This window comes from Myotis nattereri, assembly GCF_964212035.1.
Source record: "Myotis nattereri genome assembly, chromosome: 1".
Lineage (NCBI taxonomy): Eukaryota > Metazoa > Chordata > Mammalia > Chiroptera > Vespertilionidae > Myotis > Myotis nattereri.
Genome location: NC_138075.1, coordinates 207086869 through 207110274, shown reverse-complemented (window position 1 = coordinate 207110274; position 23406 = coordinate 207086869). Strand labels below are relative to the sequence as shown.

Sequence of the window (23406 nt, the reverse complement as noted above, 5' to 3'; positions counted from 1 at the left end):
ATTTTGACCCAAATGTGACAGTGGAAGAAAGTTTGTCTGAACTAAGAATTTCTTATAGATACAAAGAAGCTGTGGTGGCTTATGAGAACGCAAAGCAGTGGAACAGTGTTATCCGAATCTATCTGGATCACCTCAACAATCCGGAAAAGGCTGTCAGTGTCGTCAGAGAGACCCAGTCTCTGGATGGAGCCAAAATGGTAGCCAGGTAGCATAAGGCATTGATAGTTTGATTTCCAAAAACTAGCCTTAGAGGAAAGCCCCTGCTTCCCTTTAGCAAACAAATTCAAGTGGAATATTTATTATTTTCTTTCTCTCTTTGTTTTTTTTTTGTTTTGTTTTGTTTTTAGGCCTAAGTGTTTAAAACCACTGTTGTGGTCACTGTATGAGTGTATGAGAGGGTGTTTTTCCAATATAAGCATCATAGACTATAGGACTGCAGTTCACCTCATACATTTTTATTGTTAAATGGTTTCTCATGGTTGGGAAAGATTTTATTTTGTAAATGACATACTTATTTGAAATGAGTCAAGCTCATTTAGTACTTTGTTTTAGGTTTTTCCTACAACTAGGTGACTACGGATCTGCCATCCAGTTTCTTGTCATGTCCAAATGTAACAATGAAGCTTTCACACTGGCTCAGCAACACAACAAGATGGAAATCTATGCAGATATTATTGGTAAATATCATTGTTTCCCCTGATTTCTCTTAAGGATTTTTACCATATAAACATTTTGATTCTCACAATCTAATGATCAGGTTGGTATAAGCACAAGCACAGGCATACCCACCATTTTTACATAGAAACACACAAATATCTATGGTACTCCTTGGATTTCAGGATCCCTACTCTCACCTTAAAGGTGATATGCAATTATAAGACCATTTTCAAAACTTACGGATTTGGGGGTAAATCCCAAGAGCAGAGAAGCCAGATTTCCCAAATCCTGCTATGGATCAGCCAGTGGAAAAACAGGGTTCCCAAATGAAGGTGACAAATGCAGAATGAGTTTTGAAAAATGAATGTTTTTATAAATTTTTAAAAATTGAGTTATAAATTAAGAATATATGGTTACTAAAAAAAAAGAATATATGGTTACTTTTGATGAAGAATGATATACAAAAGATGTGGCTTTTAAAGATTTTGAAAGCTCAAAAGAGAATTTTATATTCTGAGAACACCTGCTTACAGGTTTTCCTTCCCACATTTGCGATTATTCTTAGAAACTACTGAAATAACTTTCAGGTTTTCATTTTATGGACCATACATAACATTGTCATGTTGTTTTGCTTTGGAGTTTGTTTGTTTGTTTGTTTGTTTGTTTGTTTGTTTTGGGGGTAATAAAATATAAGTAACGTAAATTTACCATTTTCACCATTTTTAAGTGTGACATTAAGTGCATTCACATTGCTGTGCAACCATTGCCACCATCATCTCCAGAACCTTTTCATCATCCTAAACTAAAACTTCATATCCATTAAACAGTAACTCTCCCCACTCCCCTTCCTCCAGCCCCTGGTAACCACTGTTCGACTTTCTGTCTCTAAATTTGACTATTCGTGACACTTCATATAAGTGGAATCATAAAATATTTGTCCTTTCTTGTTACTTAAGAATTGATGATAGGATTCATGAGAAATATTTTAAGTCTTCAAGGGAAGAAATAGTTAACTGCATCTTCTGATATCTTAGGAAATCATTCCGATAATTGGAGAAAATAGTTACTGAAAAAAAGGATGTGTACATAAAAGCAACATTAGCATTATTAATGCTCAACTTGACAGATGATATTTCTGTTCTAACATTAAAAATCACCATTGCCCAGCCAGTGTGGCTCAGTGGTTGAGCATCGACCTATGAACCAAGTCGTGATTCGATTCCAGGTCAGGGCACATGTCTGGGTTGCAGGCTTGATCTCCAGTAGAGGGCATGCAGACGGCAGTCAATCAATTATTCTCTAATGATGTTTTTATCTTCCTCTCCCTTCCTCTCTGAAATCAATTTTTTAAAATCGTCATTGCACTAAATTATTTAAATTTCTCTTAATTTCATAAGGATGTGGATTATGCTATACTAGAGGCCAAGTGCATGAAATCCGTGCACAGGTGTGAGGGGGGTCCCTCAGCCTGGCCTGCATCCTCTTGCAATCCGGGACCCCTCGGGGGATGTCAGGCCTAAATCGGCAGTCAGACCTCCCTCTTGCAATCTGGGACGCTGCATGCACCAGTGACCATACTTTTCATACAGGTGAAAGGCATCTTGCTGTTGTATGGGCAGCTACATTTTTTTGCCCTGATTATAAAAAGTGGTATGTAACATGATCCCTCTGAGGCAGTAGTACCATTCCCCCCATATTAAGGGTGGAAAAAAACTGAAGCAGAGAGAAGTTAAGTAATTGGCTTTGTCACACAGTTATAAGTGTCAGAATCAGGGCTGACCACAAAATGTGCAAGCCAGAGTCCATGCATGTCATCGCTGCATCATCCGGTTTTTTCAGTGTTAGAGTAGCCTTGCCAGGTTTTAATTTTTAAATCTAAGGGACTGTTCCCGATATATAGGGTAGGGTCCCTAGGCCTGGCTAGCGGTCAGGGCCATCTGAGGAGTGACTGGTGGGCCGGGCAATCGGGGGGCTCCTGCTGGCACCTGCCTTGGCTGGTGGCCTGGTGCCCCCCTTTCGCCCCAGCCAGTCACCTCCCTCTTGGGGGGCAGGAGGGAAGTAGATGCTCCTACGTTGAGCCTCTGCCTCCTGGTGGTCAGTGCATGTCATAGCAACCAGTCGTTCCACTGGTCATTTCACCATTCGGTCAGTTTGCATGTTAGGGTTTTATTATATAGGATCATACACACTCCCTTCCATCCCCGCCCGCCCCCCCCCCCAAAAAAAAAACCAACCCAACACTTTTCTCCACCTTTCTTTATCCCCTTCTCTTATAAATTCCATATCTGCCTTGGGGTGGAGGCACAAGAATCCTACTGGGTCTCCAACTCCCATGAGTAAATGTAAACAATGAATTAGAACTCCAGCTTTCTTCCTCTGTGCTTAATATAGTTAAGCCTCAAACCAAAAGAGTAACAGTCATTTTCTTTAAATGGCATCTATTGGCCACTTGAATGTCATCTTCCTTCCTGACCTGACAAATGCATACAGACTATTGTTTAGACCAGGCATTGCTGAGAAAGGGAGATGGGTTACATTTGCATTACAGTTAACTTGGCTTCTGATTGTTCTGAAACTCTAGGCAAGTCATGGTTGAGATTATAGTCATAGTTATTCCTGTTTTAGGAAATGAGATTGAGACTCTTAAAGAATGGTAAAAGTTGCTAGGGGTAATGTCAAACCATAGCCTGGATTCTCACAGACTCACAGCTTCCTCTCCTGATTCCTGTGTAGAGGGAAAAGATGGAACAAAGTTGATATGTGGAGTAATTATGATGAATGTGTTTTGTGATGAAAGCAGACACTGATAATAACATTATTTGCTTGTGAAGTTTTTAATCAACCTGTTTTTAGATCTTATTTTTAGTTAACAATAAAAGTAAATTTTTGTTCAAATATTTTACTCAATGAACTTCTATTGTAGGTTCTGAAAACACTACTAATGAAGACTATCAAAGCATTGCCTTATATTTTGAAGGAGAAAAAAGGCATTTTCAGGCTGGAAAATTCTTCTTGCTGTGTGGCCAATATTCACGAGTTAGTATGTGCCAAGGAAACATACATTGGACTCTACAGGAATGGTTACAGGAAATAATTTAAAATATACTATGTTTTTAATTCAGCTCTAAATTCTTCTCTCTGCCACAGCCAGTCCCACTCTTCCTTCGAAATATCTCTCGCATCTTCTTATCATTCTAACTACCATCAATTTAATCCAAGCCCAGACAGCTTCCCCTTAGGTTATTGCAATAGTTTCCTCCTATTTTCCGTTTTTAGTTTCTCTCCCTATCATTTATCCTTCCCTTTGTTCCCCAAATGGTACTTTCAGTGCTAAGAAGCCCCTAACGTAGGGTTACTGTGTGCAAGCGAGGGACATAAATACGGAAGCTGTGGGGAAAGCTGGCTCATGTGCGACAGGACGGGGACTGCTGGGTGGCAATGGGAACAGCTGCTGCTCCCTCCACAAGGTTGTTGCCAGCCAGGAGCGTGGGCCCCGTCGTGCCAGATCGTATGATTTTTAATAAGAAACGGAAGTCTGAGTCTCCCAGTTTTAAAATACGGGCACAGATATTCATAGACTACCTTGCTGGTCAGAGAAACATTTGTGTGTGTGAATCTGCCTTCAGGCCATCCATTTGCCATTTCTACGTCTTCGGTACTAAGTCCAAGCCCTTCCCCAGTGGGACCAACCAGCCTGAGCTTCCCAATCTGGCACCCAGCTACTTCCACTGAAAAATCCTACACTCCCACTCGCCTTTCCCCATCCTTGTTTTCCAGTGAGATTCCTCTCTGCCCTCTTCCCCACTTACCAGTCTTTTAAGCTGTTATAACCTTACATTTCCTCATAGATGTGGTGGTATGATGTTCAGGAATTAGACAGTTATGGCCCAAATGGTTCCTTATCAGCACATCACACAGATCACCCCAACTAGATTGTACATAGTACTAAAAGGTACCATAGCATACCCTCCTGGTCTCCGTAGCATCTAGCAGTCTCATATACATAGTAACAGGTTGTCCATGAATACTTGTTGAATCAGTAAATTAATGAAAAAAAATCCTACTGAAAGAGGGCACACTTTTTATTGTCATCTCATCAGAAATGAGCTGTATTCTTCAGAGCGTTCACTGGATCCTTCCATTTTTTTTAAACTAAACTCAGCCCATTAAATATATATTTTAAGATCCAACTCTGTGCAAGATGACACTTTTACAGACTATAATCCCTTTTGTGTGCGTCAGAGCTTTGTTTTTCTCAATGTGAAAGCAGTTTAAAGAGTTTTAATTGATATACAATTCTCCTTTCAGGCACTTAAACACTTCCTAAAATGTCCAAGCTCGGAAAATAATGCAGCAATCGAAATGGCAATTGAAACTGTAAGTAAGCTCTATAATGAAACTTTCATATTTTTAAACCCTTTGAAGACATTTTCAAACATATATACAAGTGTTGTAACAAACTCTCATTAAACCTATTATCTAACATCAACAGCTATCAACACATAGCCGGTCTTCCTTTGTTCATACCCCACCCTCCTTCCCTACGTCATTTTAAAGTAAAATCACAGATGTTATTCTCTAGATGCTAACAGTCACTTCCCTTAAGAAAGTTTTTATTGAAACATCCAAGAAGTATGTCCTCTCTGTGTATATTTTTTAAAAAGTAGGTTTTGATATAGCCACTTTAAAAAGCTACAGTTTCTTTTTTTTTTTTTTAATACATTTTATTGATTTTTTACAGAGAGGAAGGTAGAGGGTTAGAGAGTTAGAAACATCAATGAGAGAGAAACATTGATCAGCTGCCTCCTGCACACCCCCTACTGGGGATGTGCCCGAAACCAAGGTACATGCCCTTGACCAGAATCGAACCTGGGACTCTTGAGTCCGCAGGCTGACGCTCTATCCACTGAGCCACACCGGCCAGGGCTACAGTTTAATGTCAACTCTACGAATGAAAGAAGAAAAGACCTGTGCTGCTGTTTCAGGCACTTGACAATAGGAATTTTTACATGTTTTTAAATCCCATTTCCTTAGCAGATTGTTTTCTCCCCACCTCTTTTTAGTTTTAAGATTTGAATTTACAGGTTCTCTGTCTTCCGAAACAGGTTGGTCAGGCCAAAGATGAACTGCTGACCAGTCAACTGATCGACCACCTGATGGGGGAGAGCGATGGCATGCCGAAGGTCCTGGAATGCTTTCTTCCCTCGATCCCTAAGCGTCTCAGTTAGACTTTCCTCCCTCTGTCCTGTTTTTACATATTGTGGCTTCTGCACCACAGACGTAAAATTCTCTCTCTGCATGTAGCCTCGGGCCATCTCGACAGACCCTGCTCCTTGGAGGACACTGTGTACATTCTCTCTTTGAAATAAGCATCGCCGCCTGTGAAACGACCACAGCGCTCTAATAGCAATCCTCACCACCCACAATTTTTCTCAAATGTTATAGAGCTTTAGTTATTCTAGAACGATGAAAAATGATTATTAGGACTATGAGTTAGCACTCACTCCTGAAAATTAGTGTACTTTATTTGTATTTCAAAAATATTGGGAATTAATAAAAATCATATTTAGCATAAAAGTAACTCACTAGAAATATAAAATAGAAATAAATCATTAAGAAGCTATTTTTAAAGTGTGTAACTCTCTTGGCGTTTGCACAGAAACTGGTCTTCTCTCAGTCCCAGTGAGGACAGACTCATCCTGAGAGAATCCCCCAATCCTCCCTCCCCTTTTGCTTTGGGGCCCAAGGGGATCTGCTTGTGAAGGAACTCGGGTCACGGGTTTGGAGAGAAGGCACTAGAATGTCGCCCCTGGAGAGGATTGTAACAGTCCTGACCTCCAAACCCACTATCTGTTCCTTACAGCTAAAAACCTTGAGGCTCAGGGAGGCCAAGGTAACCTGCCAGAAGGGCACGGGCCCTTAAACTGTTGTAAACCACCTCTCCTTCCACCCTCTTACAGTCATCGGGAGCAGCACCAAGCACGTGAAATTGTCCAGGGCTAAGGAGACTAGGAATGGAAACTGCTCAAAGGCCAGAGAAAGCATATCGGCCTGAGAAACTTACATAGTTTCTTTAAAATTCTTTGAAATTTTGCAAAGTTGGTACATGGTATAAGAACACATTTTGTTTTCAGCGTGTGAGAGGGAACTCGGTGGAGCGGGGTGAGGAACCGAGTGAAGCCAGGTCCCCATGGAGGATCCTGGCTGGGCGAGGCCCTGGTGTTTCATTCTCCATCAGTGAATTCTGTAACTGTGCCTGCCTCCCAGGCAGGGCATGAAGATTCAAACGAGCTAGTATTTCTCAAGTACTTAGAATATTACCTGGCACATATTAAACTCTAGATAAATATTTGATACACTAATTATTTATTCGGTTTTTTAAAACAGTATCAACCCTCAGTTACTGGAAAGCGAATGCGATCCTAACTGAAATGCGAAATCTTAGGCGTTTCTCCCCTTAGCTACTGAAGAAAGTGATCTTTCTCTCATGGTTTCTCTGTCAGGACGCCAAGTACCTGTTCCGCTTGTACATGGCCCTGAAGCAGTACCGGGAAGCCGCCCGAACTGCCATTATCATCGCCAGGGAAGAGCAGTCTGCAGGTAGGTCCCTCTCCCCAGACCCTCCTCCGCCAGGGACGAGGAGCCCGATTCTAATCGAGGATTGCTTTGAACCAAGAAGACTGGGGGGAAACATCATTTTTAAGTTTCCAGAGAAGTGACAGAACTCATCATCACAGGGGGCTATTGAATATCTCCGCTAAAGCCTGCTCTGGTCACATGCTGTTTCCTCTACTCCTTTGGGGCCTGAGCACATGAGAACACACGTGCTCGAAGGAGTGAGGGACACTGCGGCCCTGGCCATGCCTGAGCGGGCGGGGAGGGCAAAGAGGAGGCAGGAAGGCTGGCGGAGGCAGATCCTGGAGGGCCGAAGTCTCCGCTGAGGAATTGCACTTGGTCCCTGAGGCCTGGGGGAGGATTTTTGTAGGGGTGTGACCTGAGGTTTTGGGATGTGGAGTGAGACTTGAGGCTTTTACAAGAACACTGACATCAGAATGGAGACAGATGATGCTGAGAGATGACAAGAAGCACTGGCAGAGGCCAGGAAGAGGCTGAATTTGGGAGACTCAGGACTTGATGACCCATTGAACTCTGGGGCCAGGTGGGAGCCGGGAGGGAGAGAGACGTCTAGGATGTCGCCACCGTTTTCTTCCTGAGGGGCTGGCTGGATGTTAGGACCGTAATTCCAGTGGGAAAAACTACTGAGTTCCTTTATGTAAGAAATTATTAGGATATTACTAATACCATGATTAAGTCATTTGTAAAATGAGGGCCCATAGAAAGTCCTCAGAATTCATCCTCTGCAGTAACGTCATTTCACCACCTTGTTTCCCAGGCAACTATCGGAATGCACACGACCTTCTCTTCAGTATGTATGCAGAACTGAAATCCCAGAAGATCAAGATTCCCTCGGAGATGGCCACCAACCTCATGATCCTGCACAGCTACATCCTAGTCAAGGTGAGGCCTTCGGGCGCCCTGGGGCAGAACCTGCCAGGGGCGCTTGGCACTGTGGGGGTTTGCGCTGGCACCTCTCCCCTGGATTACAGTGGCCTCCTCATTCTCCATATTGTTGCGTGAAAAAAGCAAGATGCAGCATAATTATACAAGATCCACCTTCTGTGTACAAAAAATGCAAAAAATAGGAATGAATATATATTTCAAATAAAATTAGAAATATATATTTTTTAAAACTAGCAGAAGTAGTTTCCTAAAGGAAACAAGGCGAGGAGCAGAGGAGGTGGGGCACCAAGGCCACCAGGTGGAGGGGTCTGAGGGACAGCAGGTTTCCGTGTCTTTTTATATTGCTTTGACTTTGAAGCATATAAATGTGTTACCTGGACCAAAAAGATTTGTTTTAAAAATTGTTGTTTTCAGAGCTTGCTAGTTTATTAATTATAAGATAGTGGATTTTCTACAATTCCACTAGTTTATTTGTAAAAAAATAAAAATAAAAATTTATTGAGGTATAATTGACATATAGCATTGTATTGATTTTAGGTATATGCCGTAATGATTCAATATTTGTACACATTGTGAGATGATCATCACCTGAAGTCTAGTTCCATCCGTCACCAGACAAAGTTAACTTTCAGGATTTACTTTCTTGGCAACTTTCAAGTATGCTCACAGTATCATTTAGTCACCATACTATACAGGCTCCAACTTACCGACTTTTCCAAATGTTAACTTACGTCAAAGTACACCTTCCCCCACTAATGCTAACGAGGCTGTCAGGCCAGGGCACAAGAGCTTGTTTGACGTTTGTTTGACGTGGAGGCACCCAGCACGGAGCAGCCATTTAACGAGTGACTTGGGCTGTCGGTGTCCTCTCCAGGGCCCTGTCCAGCAGGACGTCCCGCTGTGCTGGAGGGCGATACTCCATCTGCCTGCGTGGCGGCCCCTGGCCTGGCTGCAGAGCACGGGCTACAGCGAGTGCACCTGATAAACACCATTTTTTAATTTTATGTAATTTTAATTTTTAATCTTAAATAGCCACATGTGGCGAGTGGCTTCCATATCAGACCTCACAGATCCATACCACCGATTTTAAGAGAACATTCTGAACTCCCACTGGCCACCCCAGGAGTGCATTTCCCTTCAGAGCAACAGGAGGACCCGTCTCTCACACAGAAAGGAGCAGAAAGGGGCGGGAGATCGTTCTCAGCTTCAGACAGGAGTGGTGCCACCAGGGTCCTAGGAGCACACGGTCCAGCAAAATGGGAGACTTTAGAGGTCAAGGGGGGAGGATAGAAACAAGTCGGTGGAAGATAGAAGCAAAAATAGGGATTCCTACCACCACCACCAACAACCACCACCAACAACCACCACCAACAACCACCACCACCCACCACCACCACCACCACCACCACCACCCACCACCAACAACCACCACCCACCGCCAACAACAACCACCACCCACCACCACCACCACCACCACCCACCACCAACAACCACCACCCACCGCCAACAACAACCACCACCCACCGCCACCAACACCACCACCACCACCACCACCCACCACCACCACCCACCACCACCACCACCACCACCACCATCACCAACCCACCAACAACCACCACCAACAACCACCACCCACACCACCACCACCAACCACCACCACCACCCACCAACACCACCACCACCAACACCACCACCACCAACACCACCACCACCACCAACACCACCATCACCAACCCACCACCAACCACCACCACCAACCACCACCCACACCACCACCACCAACCACCACCACATCAACCATCCACCACCAACAACCACCACATCAACCACCCACCACCACCCACACCACCACCACCAACCACCACCACCACCACCAACCCAACAACCACCACCACCACCCACCACCCACACCACCACCACCAACCACCACCACCACCCACCACCACCACCAACCCACCACCAACCACCACCACCACCCACCACCACCACCCACCACCACCACCCACCATCACCACCACCACACACAAAGAAAACTAGGGATTCCTGTAAGAAACCCTGTAGGACCAGCGCTTCACCATCACAGCCATCGAGATGGTGCTCAAACCTTTTACTTTCCCTCTGGCCCCAAGAGCTGGCCTGTCCCCTCCTGCCCTCCCACTAAAGAGCACCCTCTGCTCTGGTCACTTATGCAAGCACCGAACACTTTCACGGTTTGCTAGGACTTTTAACTGCTTGTGATATTAAAAAGGAAACGAACAGACCTATTAAGTAAGAACAAATTGATGTGACAATGTCAGGCATCTTTGACCCAAAGGACTGAGGAGTCGTCCACTTTTCAGGGGAAATGGGGCCTCAGCTCTGGCAGACACTTCCTCCCCAGAGCTGGGACCGGGGTTTGGCTGAAGGACAGCCTGGACCTCTGGGTGTGGGCGGCTGAGCTGGGCAGTGAGGCCCACAGAGTCAGCAGGGGTCAGGGAGGACCAGCGGCCAGGGCTCCCCGTCCCTGCTGCAGGGCGTGCGTATGTGTGATGACATTGCAGCGCTCAGTAAATTATACACCGTTCGCTCAGACCCGATGCCTGAGTCGCACTATGCTCACCCTTCACATTCTGACCAGATATCATCAGTTCTGACTCCGTCTGTCCACTGCCCCCACCCCCACTGCCCACCTTTGTGGGTAACCTCTCACCCAACGACAGCAGTGACGCCGGGGGGCCTGTCAGTTCTCCAGCTCATCACCCTCAGTGCACCCTCCCGGCATCGCAGACCCCACGGGTACTTGCCTGATCTCGGCCCCTCCGGCCATCGTTGCCTTAGGACAGCCAGGGCCCCCCTTTAACAACTCAGCGCCTCTTCCTGCATCACCTACACAGCCTCCAGGTCTCACAACAGCCTGGTAAGGTTGGCATTATTAGTCCCTGAATACCGGCCAGTACAAGCTGGATCCTGGCTTCGAACTCACGTCAGGTGGTCTAGAGCACACAGTGTAGAGGAGGGGTGAGCTGGGGAGGCCGCGGGGCCGGCAGCCGCTGCTGGAGGAGCGGGAGTCGCAGTGGCATTCGCCAGGTACGTCTGCAAGGATCTCCCGGCTCTGTTCAGGGTCACCATCAAGGATTGTGTATTTGGAGGAACAGCATGAATTAGGGCTAATCAAAGTCTCTAAAAGGAGTTCAATATGTCATTTATTTCAGATTCACGTTAAAAAAGGAGATCATATGAAAGGGGCACGTTTGCTTATTCGAGTGGCCAAGAACATTAGCAAATTTCCGTCACGTAAGTACTGAGAAGAGCCTGTGAGCCACACGTCTGCCTTCCTGTGGCACTGTAAGACCTCCACTCTCTGACGCTGCCAGCCACTGGTCTCTGCGTGTGTTAACCCACTAGTCCTCACAACCCCATAAGGCCATATGACAAGTTGGTAATTCAACATAGAGGGGTGCTCCAGCCTAGGGCAGCCGTGGGCAAACTACGGCCCGCGGGCTGGATCCGGCCCGTTTGAAATGAATAAAACTAAAAAAAAAAAGACCGTACCCTTTTATGTAATGATGTTTACTTTGAATTTATATTAGTTCACACAAACACTCCATCCATGCTTTAGTTCCGGCCCTCCGGTCCAGTTTAAGAACCCATTGCGGCCCTCGAGTCAAAAAGTTTGCCCACCCCTGGCCTAGGGTTTATCACAGCAAGAAGATACAAAGGGAAAAGGCGCTTGGCTGCGTCTGGGGAACAGGGGCCAGCTTCCAGGAGCCCCTCCAGGTGGGCCACGCTTAGCTCCTGCTGGAGTGAGCTGTGTGGCACGTGATGCCCAGGTACCGCGCTTAGCACGTGCCAAATTTCCAGACTCCCAGACACCGTCTTCAGCATAAACCACTGCTTGTATGAAGAGTTCAGGCACAGGGAGCCACTCGATCAGTTCTGGAAACAGCAGGAACTCCTCCAAAACCCAAGTTCCCAGATGCCAGCCAGGGCCAGCCTTTCACGCAGGTCTTTCAAATGACAACAGTCTCAAGACTGCACACATGGGTACTATTATCCCTGTTTTATAGATAAGCAAACGGGGGCAAAAGAAGTGAACTAACACTTGCCCAAGGTCACTGTCAGTCAACTAAGTCTGTTGGCCCTTCCCTCTGAGAAAGGCCCCTTTCTAAAGGACATGTCGGTACACTCTTCAGGGAAGCGATTCTGTCACCTTTTGTGATGGGGTCAACAAGCTTTTTCTGTACAGGGTCAGATGTCAAATGTTTGGGGCCTTGGAGCCACATGGTGTGTCACAATACCCAGCTGCTATTCAGCTTGAAACATACATAAACAAATGAGCATGGCTGTGTTCCAACAGAGCTTTTATTTGGACACTGAAATTTGAATCTCATATTTTTCACAAAATATTTTATTTTATTTTTTTTATTTTTTTTTTATATATTTTATTGATTTTTCACAGAGAGGAAGGGAGAGAAATAGAGAGAGTTAGAAACATCGATGAGAGAGAAACATCGATCAGCTGCCTCCTGCACATCCCCTACCGGGGATGTGCCCGCAACCCAGGTACATGCCCTTGACCGGAATCGAACCCAGGAACTCTCAGTCCGCAGGCTGACGCTCTATCCACCGAGCCAAACCGGTTTCAGCAAAATATTTTAAATTTCACAAAATATTCTATTGATTTTTTTTCCAACCACTTAAAAATGTAAAAGCCATTCTTAGCTCACAGGCCGTAATTCACCAACACCTATTCTCTAAATGTGTTCTTTTTTGTTACATGAAAAATTATATACCAAGTTGGCAAAGGCCGCCGTAGTTCAGGCACTTGTAACTGCTGCTGGGTGGGTACTGGCATGGCCTTTCTGGAAAGCAGTTTGTGCCAAGAGTTTTTTTTAAAAGGTCATGTTCTTTGAGCCAGTAATCCGACGTCTGGGTATCTGTCCTGAAGAAATAGGTGCATGCAGAGGTTAGTGCATAAAAGGACTGATCACTCCTACGTTCACCAGCAGTCCTGTCAAACGCGAGTGTGTCCGCGGAGTGTAAGGACACACGTGACCCCAGGGAGTGCAGGCCCTGGGCGACAAGGCAGAGCGGCACCATCCGGGGAGACTGTCGATGAGCAGTTAGCCTGACTGCCCTCGTTAAACACGTCTGCGTTCTCTGCCAGGAAAGGCAGATTCAGAGGTGTGGCCCCGCCTTCCTCCCGCCGCAGGGACACTGCTTTCTCCCCGTTCGTATTGCAGACGTGGTGCCGATCCTGACGTCCACGGTCATCGAGTGTCACCGAGCGGGCCTGAAGCACTCGGCGTTCCGATTCGCCGCCATGCTGATGAGACCCGAGCACCGCAACAAAATCGATGCCAAATACAAGAAGAAGATTGAGGCCATGGTCAGGTACGCGGCGACGGTGGCACCCACTGTCTGTCATGCTTCACCGGCGCCTCTTTCAGGATGCAGCCGCTGTGGCAGCAGGAACTGCATGAGGGGGAGGGTGGGGGGCAGTTAGGACCGCTCAGCCACCAGCAGCAGAAACCCCACGTGGCTGAACAAGTCGGGATTTGACTCACGTACGAGGCGTTGGAGCCCAGGGCTGGCGCCGCTGGGTTCCGGTCCCTCTGTCGTCCAGCTTGGCTGTCCGGAGCGTAGAGTCCCTCCCCGTGGCTGTCGGCCACCACTCAACATCACAGCCCCATCCAAGGCAGGAAGCAGAGGGAAAAGAAAAGGTGGCGAGGTCTTGGTGGCGAGGTCTTTGCCTTTTAGAAAGGACCCACCCCCAGGAATCCATTCACACCTCGCTGGCCAGCACCCTACCTCTGGCTGCAAAGCGTCCTGCTGAGGAAAAGCAACAGGGCTGGCGGGGAGGGGGCTGTCTGGAGGCCTCAGTGCCTGCCCAGAGGGGCAAAGAGTAAACACTTCTCAGTGTAAGAAACCGGGTAATTACACACCCTGTTGCCAGAAGAGTGCCCCTCCACACCCTGTGGAGGCCCCAGGCACCTAAGCACAGCTCCGCAAAGCTGCAGCGGCCTGCTTCCCCAGAGGAAAAGCACTGGTGTTTACAGGAGAGAGTCCTTCCAGCCACACAGCGAGTCCACGCTGCACTTGTTCAAAGGAGAGATGACACTGGGGTGTCCGTTAGGTCCGTTATGACCAGCACCCGGTGTTCCTGAACGTTGACCACCGCACCTGCACTGCAACGATGGCAGCTGGAAGCAGTTCCCCTTGTTAGCTGGCAGAGAACTCTGAGCTCAGGGCCACATGAACACGCCCTCTTTAAACGGTGATAAGCGCTCAGCAGCTTCACACCAAATCAGACCACCCCAGCCTGCCTGCCAGCGGAGCGAGGGAGGCCATGCTAGAGCACGCGTATCCCCGCAGCCCAGCACCCTGCTGTCCTAGGCGCTCCTTCGAACAGAGGCTATTCCCCCATGCCAGGGTGCTCTGTAGCTGTGTGGTCCAGTGCGGTTCCTGGCAGCCACAGGTCACTAAATTTAAACTAAACTTAGAACTTAGTTCGCCACACTACCCACATTTCAAGAGCTTGGCGCTCGTGTGGGACAGCACAGGAGACATTGCCACTGTCAGTTTTGCTGGACAGAAGGGGTAGCAAGCTCACCACGCCAGTGACAAAGGAAGAGGACAGCAAACCCACCCATGTTCTCTGCCATTTAACGTGCCCTCAACTCCACTCCCAGAATGGCCCACGTAATGCTACAACCTGACCACTCCCAACCCTCCTCCTCCTCCCTGTGCTACATTGTGGGCCTCAGAGTCTGGGAGGAAGTAGGTATGTGTCACGTTCCTAGTTTTCCAAATACGCCTTTTCTCTGCCGTCCATATCACATGGAAAATGAAGTGTTTTTAAATGACACGTGATTCTTCCTCACAGGAGACCAGATACCTCCGAGACAGAAGAGGTCACTACCCCGTGTCCGTTTTGTAAATTTCTTCTCCCAGAAAGTGAACTCCTCTGTCCTGGTTGTAAAAACAACATCCCATATTGCATTGCAACAGTAAGCTTCTTTATAATAATTTCCCTTTCTTTGCATGTCTATTTATAACCCACTTGAATATGTGATGTATCAACAGATTTTTCACTTCTGAAATTGCAGTCCCTCAAATTTCCTGCAATTTTTAGCATATAATTTTATGGTCAACAAAGCTGGAAGTTATATTCAAAGGATATGGTAATTTTAAAAAACAACCACAAAGCATATAATTGTTTAAGTGAATATCTAGAAGGCACTGGGGGGCAGTGCAGCACACACGAGGGATCAGATGGGCCTGCGCTGACATCCTTTTCCGCCACTTCTCGGCTCTGTAACCTGCAATTTGGTTTACCTTGCAGCTTAGATAATGTTTCTCAAAACTGAAGACTTCTTCTACACACAAGTCTGACACATAAAACCTGGCTTTAGTCCTTTTGATGCCATCTCTTTCTAGTCAGTTTCCACCTGTGTGAATTATCAATAATTTCCTAATTTAGAGTGCTAGCTTTAACTGCAATCCAATTATTATAATTGAATAATGGTGGAGCTTTAAAACTGAAGATGAATTTTACTCTTAAATGCACTGTTTTAGGGTCGACACATGCTGAGGGATGACTGGACAGTGTGTCCACACTGCGACTTCCCTGCTCTGTACTCCGAATTGAAGATGTAAGTGTGCATCGTTTCCCTAGCTCTCAGGTTTGTCCAGAAATAGGCCTGTCACTCGGCCACTCTTGATCTGAAACCTCCTTATTTGTTCATGTTCCTAAAGATCTCTAAAGATTCAAACTGTCTTCTTAGAAGAACTACTGACCTTTGAAAATATTATCCTTAAAGGGGATCTTGCATGACACTGAATATTCTTTTTTTTTAAATATATTTTTATTGTTGATAGTATTACAGATATCTCCCATTCCCTCCCCCTTTCCCCTTCCTCCCAGCCCCCACCCACCCCCCCCCCCACCCCCCAGGACTTCACTGCCCTGTTGCTTGTATCTATGGGCTGTGCATATCCTATATAATAAAAGCCTAATATGCAAATTGTCACCTTGACCGGGAGTTTGGCCAGGAGTTTGACCAGGGGGCAGGGCTGGCTGGCCAACTGCCCACAGCCCCTCCCCCGGCCAGCCTGGCCCAATCAGTCCCAATCGGGGTGAGCTGGCCAGACCTCACCCATGCAAGAATTCGTGCACTGGGCCTCTCGTAAATATATAATTTCTCTAATTCTTAAATTGCATAATGAACATATACTAAGAGATGTGGATAGGAATAGTCGTTTTTTCACAGAATAACCCAAAGGAAAAGAAATATATTTAATCTATTCTGCCTTTCATCTCTACACAGCATACTGAACACGGAAAGCACATGTCCCATGTGTTCAGAAAGACTGAACTTTGCTCAACTGGAAAAGCTCTCGGACTGCACCCAGTACCTGCAGACAGAGGTGGAGCCGTGAGTGGCATGTGCAGGTCAGTGCCAGGCACCTCCCCTTCCTGGGCAGAGTCCACAGCTGTAGTTTGTATTCCCATTGGCTCCTTTTTGTGACTCATGTCGTTTGTCAGATTTGAGCACAACAAAACCTCTGATTCGTTTTCTTAATGCTAACATGCAGGCTGTAGTCTCCACAGTAACAAAGATTGTTGGGGCAAGCCGCCTCATGGATTCCAGCTGGGCCATAAGGTATCACTAAGTGTGTGTCAGGTTTTCAATTACCGATTCACTCTCTTTAGTAGTAATTGGTCTAGTCAGATTTTCTACTTTTTCATGCTTCGGTCTCAGTAGGTTGTTTCTAGAATTAATTTCTTCTAATTGTAATTTGTTGGTATGTAATTGTTCATAGTAGTCTCTTACGATCTTTTTTTTGCAGTTCTGTGGTATCAGTTGTAGTCTCTTCTGATTGAGTGCTCTTTTTCTTGGTGAGTCTGGCTAAGGGTAGTTTGTCTTGAAAAAAGCAGCTCTTGATTTCATTGATCTTTTTTAGTCTCATTATTTCTGCTCTGACCATTATTTCCTTCCACTACCTTTCAGCATAGCTTTTTCTTCTTTCTCTAGTTCCTGGAGCTGTGAAGTTGGGTCGTTTGAGATTTTGTTTCACTGTAAGCATTTAGCACAGATCTTCCCTTTAGAACTGCTTTTTCTATATATCGTTAAGTTCTGATATGTTGTAGTTCCTTTTTCATTTATCTCAAGGTATATTCTTATTTATCGTTTGGCTTTTTTTCTTCTTTTGACCCAGTTTGTTCAGTGGCAGGCTGTTGAGTCATATTTGTGAATTTTCCAATTGTACAGCCAGCCACTCTGTCTTTTGATCAGAGAATTTAGTCCATTTAAAGTAATCATTAGGTATGGACTTACTGCTATTTTCTTAATTGTTTTCTGGCTGTTTTGTCAATAATTTGCGCCTTTGTTCTCTTGCACTCTCCCTCTGTAATCTGATTTTTTGTAGTGGCAGCCTTAGAATTCTTTCTCTATCTTTTGTGTTTTCTACTATAGGATTTTGCTTTGTGGATACCATGAGGCTTACATGAAACATCATGTAAGTCTATTTAAAGTTAATGAGAACTTAAGTTCAAATGCATTCTAAAGCTCTACATTTTTACTCTCTCCATCCACCCACACACATTCTATTTTTTTTTTTCTTTACAGTAAAACCTCGATATAATGAGGACTAATTTGGGCAAGGGGGTGTCCATTAGAGCCGAAAATCTGTTGTATAATAAAGTTTTCCGAATGTGTTAAAAATTGGCAAATTAGTTACTTCACCTATTTTCACTTGTGTGGACACATTTGTGTAATAAAAATTAAGAATGTATGAAAAGTTTAATTTCACAAAAAAGTTTCCTACATGTATTACTATAACTTTAAATTTATACTAAATAGGTCTAGTAAATGTGTGCCTACACCAGTCACTGTGTATAAATAAATGCACACGGTTTTTTTCTCAATGTGAACGCAATAGCGCATGTTGAACATCAGCTGGCTCACATTAAAAGTGCTGCAGAAAGTCACAATGGGACAACAGAACCGATTACTGCGCACAATGCGGTGTGATCATGCGCTAATCATTCGCTGAACATCATTTGCGAGCAGTGACTCTTGGATTTAAATGTAGACTGTAGTATCAGATATGTAATATTTATTTATGTAGGCAAAATTACTGATGTTTTTTCCAACATATGGCCTATTCACTAAAATTTGTTAAAAATAACAGCAAATAACAAAAAAAACAAAAAAAAACCTGTTAATTTAATTATAAGCAACTCTTAGTTAAAAGCATTTCAAAATTAACAGGGTGTTAATTTTCACATGACATACAGACCAGAAATTTTGTCCGTTAAGTCATCGGTTTACTGTATTTCCCATCACCATTTATCCCTCCTAAACCCTCTTCCACCTCTACCCATCCCCCCCCCCCCGCCCCTGCAATCCCCACACTGTTGTCCATGAGTTCTTTCTCTTTTATAATTTGCATCTTTTCATCTTGTGGTATAGCTTTTAAGACATCATTGTAGTTAAGTATTTTTACTACTTTTGTCTTTTAACCTTCATAGATTTATGTGATTAACCCACCAATATTACATTAGGTTATTCTGAATTTATGTATTTACTTTTACCAATGAAATTTACTCTCATGGTTTCCTTTATTAATTAGCTCCCTGTCATTTCTACTTAAAGAAGTCCTAAAATTTCTTGTAAGGTTGGTCTAATGGTGGTGAACTCCTTTCTTTAGTTTTTCCTTGTCTGGAAAACTCTTTTTTCCTTCGATTCTGAAGGACAGCATTTCCAGGTAGATAATTCTTTGTTGGCAGTTATTTTTTCCCTTTCAGCACTTTAAATATATCATGTCACTTTCCAGCCTGCAAAGTTTCTGCTGAAATATCTGCAAAGTCTTATGTGGAATTCCTTTTATTTAACAAGTTGCTTTCCTTTTGCTTTTAAGATCCTCTCCTTTTTTTTAACTTTTGGCAGTTTAATTGTAACATGTCTTGGTGTGGGCCTCTTTCAGTTCCTCTTATTGGAACTCTTCCCGGATCTGGATGTCTCTGCTCCCTTCTCCAGGTTAGGGAAGCTTTTGGCCATTATTTCTTCAGAGAAGTTCTATGCCCCTTTCTCTCTCCCATCTCCTCTGGGTCCGCCTGTAATGCACATGTTGGTCTGCTTAGTGTTGCCTTTTTTCTGTTGTTGCTCTGATTGGATGCGTTCTGCTGCCCTGCCTTAGTTTGCTGGTCCTTTCTTCTGCATCTAGTCTGCTACGGAGCCTGTCTATTGTATTTTTCAGGTCAGTTATTATATCTCTAGCTCTGATTTGTGTGGTACTTTCTTATATTTTCTGTCTCCTTGTTGAAATTCTCTTGGTCCATGCATTGTTCTCCTGACTTTGATGAGCATCTTTATGGCCATTAATTAGGAGTTTTTACCAGGTAAATTACTTATCTCCATTTTGTTAAGCTACTTTCCTGAGGTTTTATCTTGTCCTTTCATTTAACATATCCTTGTTGGTGTCTATGCTTTAGATAAAAAAGCCACCTCTCCCAGTCATGGAGTGCTTTTGTGTGGGGAATGAACCTTATTCAACCTGCCCTAACTCTTGGTTCTCTCTCAAACCTTTGTGATTGTCCAAGTAGCCTTCTTAGTTCTTATGGCCCCAGTGGTTGAGGGAATGCCAAGATCTGTGCTCCAAATGGGAGGATCTCAGTCAGCACCTCGATTCAGGCTGAGTGAAAGCCCACAGCTATTAAGATAAGCAAATGGGCCTCCTTCTGGAAAGGTTAAGCATTTCTATCAGCTGCCTGTGTTGAGCCTCGGTGGCAGGTTAAAAACACTCCCTGGAACAGTCCTAGGGACCCGTGAAAGTAAGCTCTGCAATTAAAGGGTGTCCCTTGGAAAGCAGCAGCGAACACCAGAGCACTAAATTTGTACCCAAGGTCCTTTCTGGGAGACACCAGAGACCGTAGTCAGGGCAGAGGGAGAGTACGAAGATGATGCCTGCAAGTCTCTGGGGAGTACTGTACTTGCCCCAGATATGTTACACTCCAAGCCTGCTCTTGGGCTGTAGCTCTCAAGATAAGCAAATAGACCTTTTTCACAGAAAGACTGGATGCATTTCAGTCTGCTGCCTGTGCTGGCCACATGGGTTCATGCAATCCCATTTGGAACTATTCCTTAGTTGTAGGTCTTGTGGATTCAGGGCCCATTGGCTTTCAAAGCTAGATGTTTTGGGGGTCTCTTAGGTGAGAGTCTTAAAATGCAGGATGCCAGCTGTGGACTCCAAACCGTTCATTCCTCAGGACGAAGCTGGAAGTTGTGGGGTTTATAGCAAGATTCTGTCTCTCATTTCAATGTGGGTTTTCTCATTCACTTGCTGTGTAAGTGTCACTTGGCTAGATCCTGGATTTCACTCAGAGGGAACTATTCAGTATGTCACTGTAGATTTGCTGTGCCTGTAGGAGAAAGTAGTTCAAAAAGCCCTCTGTGTTGCCATCTGTGGGTCAGGAGTGGAAGCATGGTTTAGCTGGTGGTCTGTTCAAGGCCTCACAAGGCTACTGTTGGTTAGAGCTGTAATCTCACCTGAGGTTCAGTCTTCATCCAACCTGTTTGTTGGCAGAATTTTTTTTTTCCCTTCAAATTTATTTCAAAGAGGGAGAGGGAGATAGAAACATCAATGATGAGAGAGAATTATTGATCGGCTGCCTTCTGCAAGCCCCTCACCGAGAATCAAGTCGGGGCATGTGCCCTGATCAGGAATCAAACAGTGATTGCTTTAGTTCGTTATAAACTGAAGATAAAACATAGTGTTACCTGTGGAAGGATTCATTTGCAATTCTGCCACTTCCCAAAGTAGAACACTGTTTTTAATAATCCTCTGTAGAGTCTTAGACTGTGGTATCACTGCTACTCACAGATATGCTCAGTGCATGACTATGCATGACCTTTTGCAAAAGTCACTATAAATATTTTATTATACAACTAGAGGGCCCAGTGCACAGATTTGTGCACTGGTGGGGCCCCTTGGCCTGGCCTGCAGGGATCGGGTCGAAACCGGCTCTCCAACATACCCTGAGGGGTCCCAGATTGCAAGAGGATGTAGGCCAGGCCAAGGGACCCCACCAGTGCACATCGAGGCTGGGGAGGGACCATGGGAGGGCATGTCCGGCCCATCTCACCCAGCCCCAATTGGCCGGACCCCAGCAGCAAGCTAATCTACAGGTCAGAGCATCTGCCCCCTGGTGGTCAGTGTGCCTCATAGCAAACCGTCAGAGACTTAGCATATTAGGCTTTTATTGTATAGGATGAGTACTGGTTGAAGCTATTGTTCACTGACTCCTTTTAGATAAGGAATTCTTAACAACCATTTCATTTCAGAAGTTTTTCTCATTCTTCCCAGTAAGATGGTCCATCAGAGGTTCAACAGCTTGTCCACACTGTTTTGTTTTGGGGTTTGGAGTTTGGGGGTTTTTTTTTTTCCTTGGCGGGGGGGGGGGGGGGGGGGGTCTTCCTATATTTTAATCTTTTATTTTTTAATTTAAATTCTTTATTGTTGAAAGTATTACATATGTCTCCTTTTTTTCGCCATTGACCTCTCCCCAGCTGCCTCCCTACTGTGTCCTTTGGTTATGCTTATATGCATGCATACAAGTCCTTTGGTTGATCTCTTACCCCGTCCCCCCTCCCCCCCAAACTCAACAGTTGTTCCATGCTTGTCTGTGGATCTATTTTAATCATTTTAAGTTGTCCATTATATTCCACAAATGAGATCATGTGATATTTATCTTTCTCCAACTGGCTTATTTCACTTAACATAATGCTCTCCAGGTCCATCCATGCTGTTGCAAATGATAGTGTTCTTTTTTTACAGCAGCATATTATTCCATTGTGTAGATGTACAATTTTTTAATCCACTCATCTGCTGATGGGTACTTAGGCTGTTTCCAAATCTTAGCTATAATAAATTGTGTTGCTATGAACATAGGGGTGCATATATCTTTTCTGATTGGTGTTTCTGGTTTCTTGGGATATATTCCTAGAAGTGGGATCCCTGGGTCAAATGGGAGTTCCATTTTCAGTTTTTTGAGGAAACTCCATACTGTTCTCCACAGTGGCTGCACCAGTCTGCATTCCCACCAGCAGTGCACGAGGGTTCCTCACACCTTTTTAGACAGTTGCAAGGCCACAACTGAAACACAATGCTGATGACAGACTGAAGATTTCTAACGTGGGAATGTAGAGATCCTGCTCCACAGTCCATAAACAAGCAAGAAAACTTCAGTGTGCGTGGCTTTATCACTAAAAGCCAGTTTCCTGAAACCCTTCTAAAGGCACGTGGCTGTGTTTGTTGTGCTTTCTAGATATGTTCCTGGGAAGACAGCATTTTCCTAGGAGGCTGTGTTTATGCCCTTGATGGACCTTCCCGGGCACAGAAGACAAAAACCAAGGTGACCTTTCCAGGTTGCCCCTTTCAACTTCTACAGAGTGACAAAACAGTAACATATAACACTGCTGTTTATTTCACTTCATATATTTCCTCTTCAAAGTCTTACAGATTATATGTTCTGCATTGTTAATAGTCACCTATGACATAATTGTAAATATTCAGCTTTTTTGAAGTATGTCCTTTAAAATAAAATTGCTAACTAGATATTTGTAATGTTTCTCTGGATTTGGAGACAAAAGAAGGCAGCTTGAAGTACATTGTGCAGCTCAGATATTAACACTGTTAAAAGTTTGAAATAAGAAGTTTACACAAATCAAGACTATTTAGCCCTGAAATAAAAACACCCAAAACCACTAAAATCAAATATTTGAGAGAATGAAACTAGAAGCTTATAGTCATTATATATATAGTCCTGAGTTGTTACACTGTGTACTATGGAATTCTTGTCACAAAAATTAAATCATTTGATTTCCCCTGAAGACAAAATTATTCAGCGTCTTCCCCAAGGTGCTTAGAGCATTCCTTCCCCATATCACACACCACACTCTTCCGACAAGCTTCCTTGCCATCCAAAGCCAATGTAACCACAGGCTAAGCAGCTAACAGAAATGAGTAGTGTGGCCTAACTTCGAATGTGTCAGATGATGTCTTTGCAGTATGGCTACTAGCATTCTGAGCACTAGAGGTGCCTGCAAGCCTAGGGGACAATCCAAGTATCCACATGCATGATGCCTCCAGCTCTATGACCTTTTCTTCCCCCCCTAAGTGCTACAACACAAGTCATTACCAATAAACCCACCCACGATGGGGGTAGTATAAGAGTATAGGAAT

At 44.7% G+C, this 23406-nt stretch overlaps 1 protein-coding gene across 1 annotated transcript in view; it reads left to right on the top strand.

Moving 5' to 3' along the window:
- Positions 1-23049, top strand: part of WDR19 (WD repeat domain 19) — a 68792-nt gene extending 45743 nt beyond the window's left edge. The window contains exons 25-37 of the mRNA XM_081093036.1: positions 59-205; positions 553-677; positions 3581-3693; positions 4966-5034; positions 5763-5840; positions 7161-7257; positions 8051-8175; positions 11370-11451; positions 13401-13551; positions 15044-15167; positions 15736-15812; positions 16488-16612; positions 22241-23049. Of these exons, the coding sequence (XP_080949162.1) occupies positions 59-205; positions 553-677; positions 3581-3693; positions 4966-5034; positions 5763-5840; positions 7161-7257; positions 8051-8175; positions 11370-11451; positions 13401-13551; positions 15044-15167; positions 15736-15812; positions 16488-16599 (1300 nt within the window). The 3' untranslated portion in view covers positions 16600-16612; positions 22241-23049. The remainder of the gene's footprint in view (positions 1-58; positions 206-552; positions 678-3580; positions 3694-4965; positions 5035-5762; positions 5841-7160; positions 7258-8050; positions 8176-11369; positions 11452-13400; positions 13552-15043; positions 15168-15735; positions 15813-16487; positions 16613-22240) is intronic.
- The last annotated feature ends 357 nt before the right edge of the window (positions 23050-23406 follow it).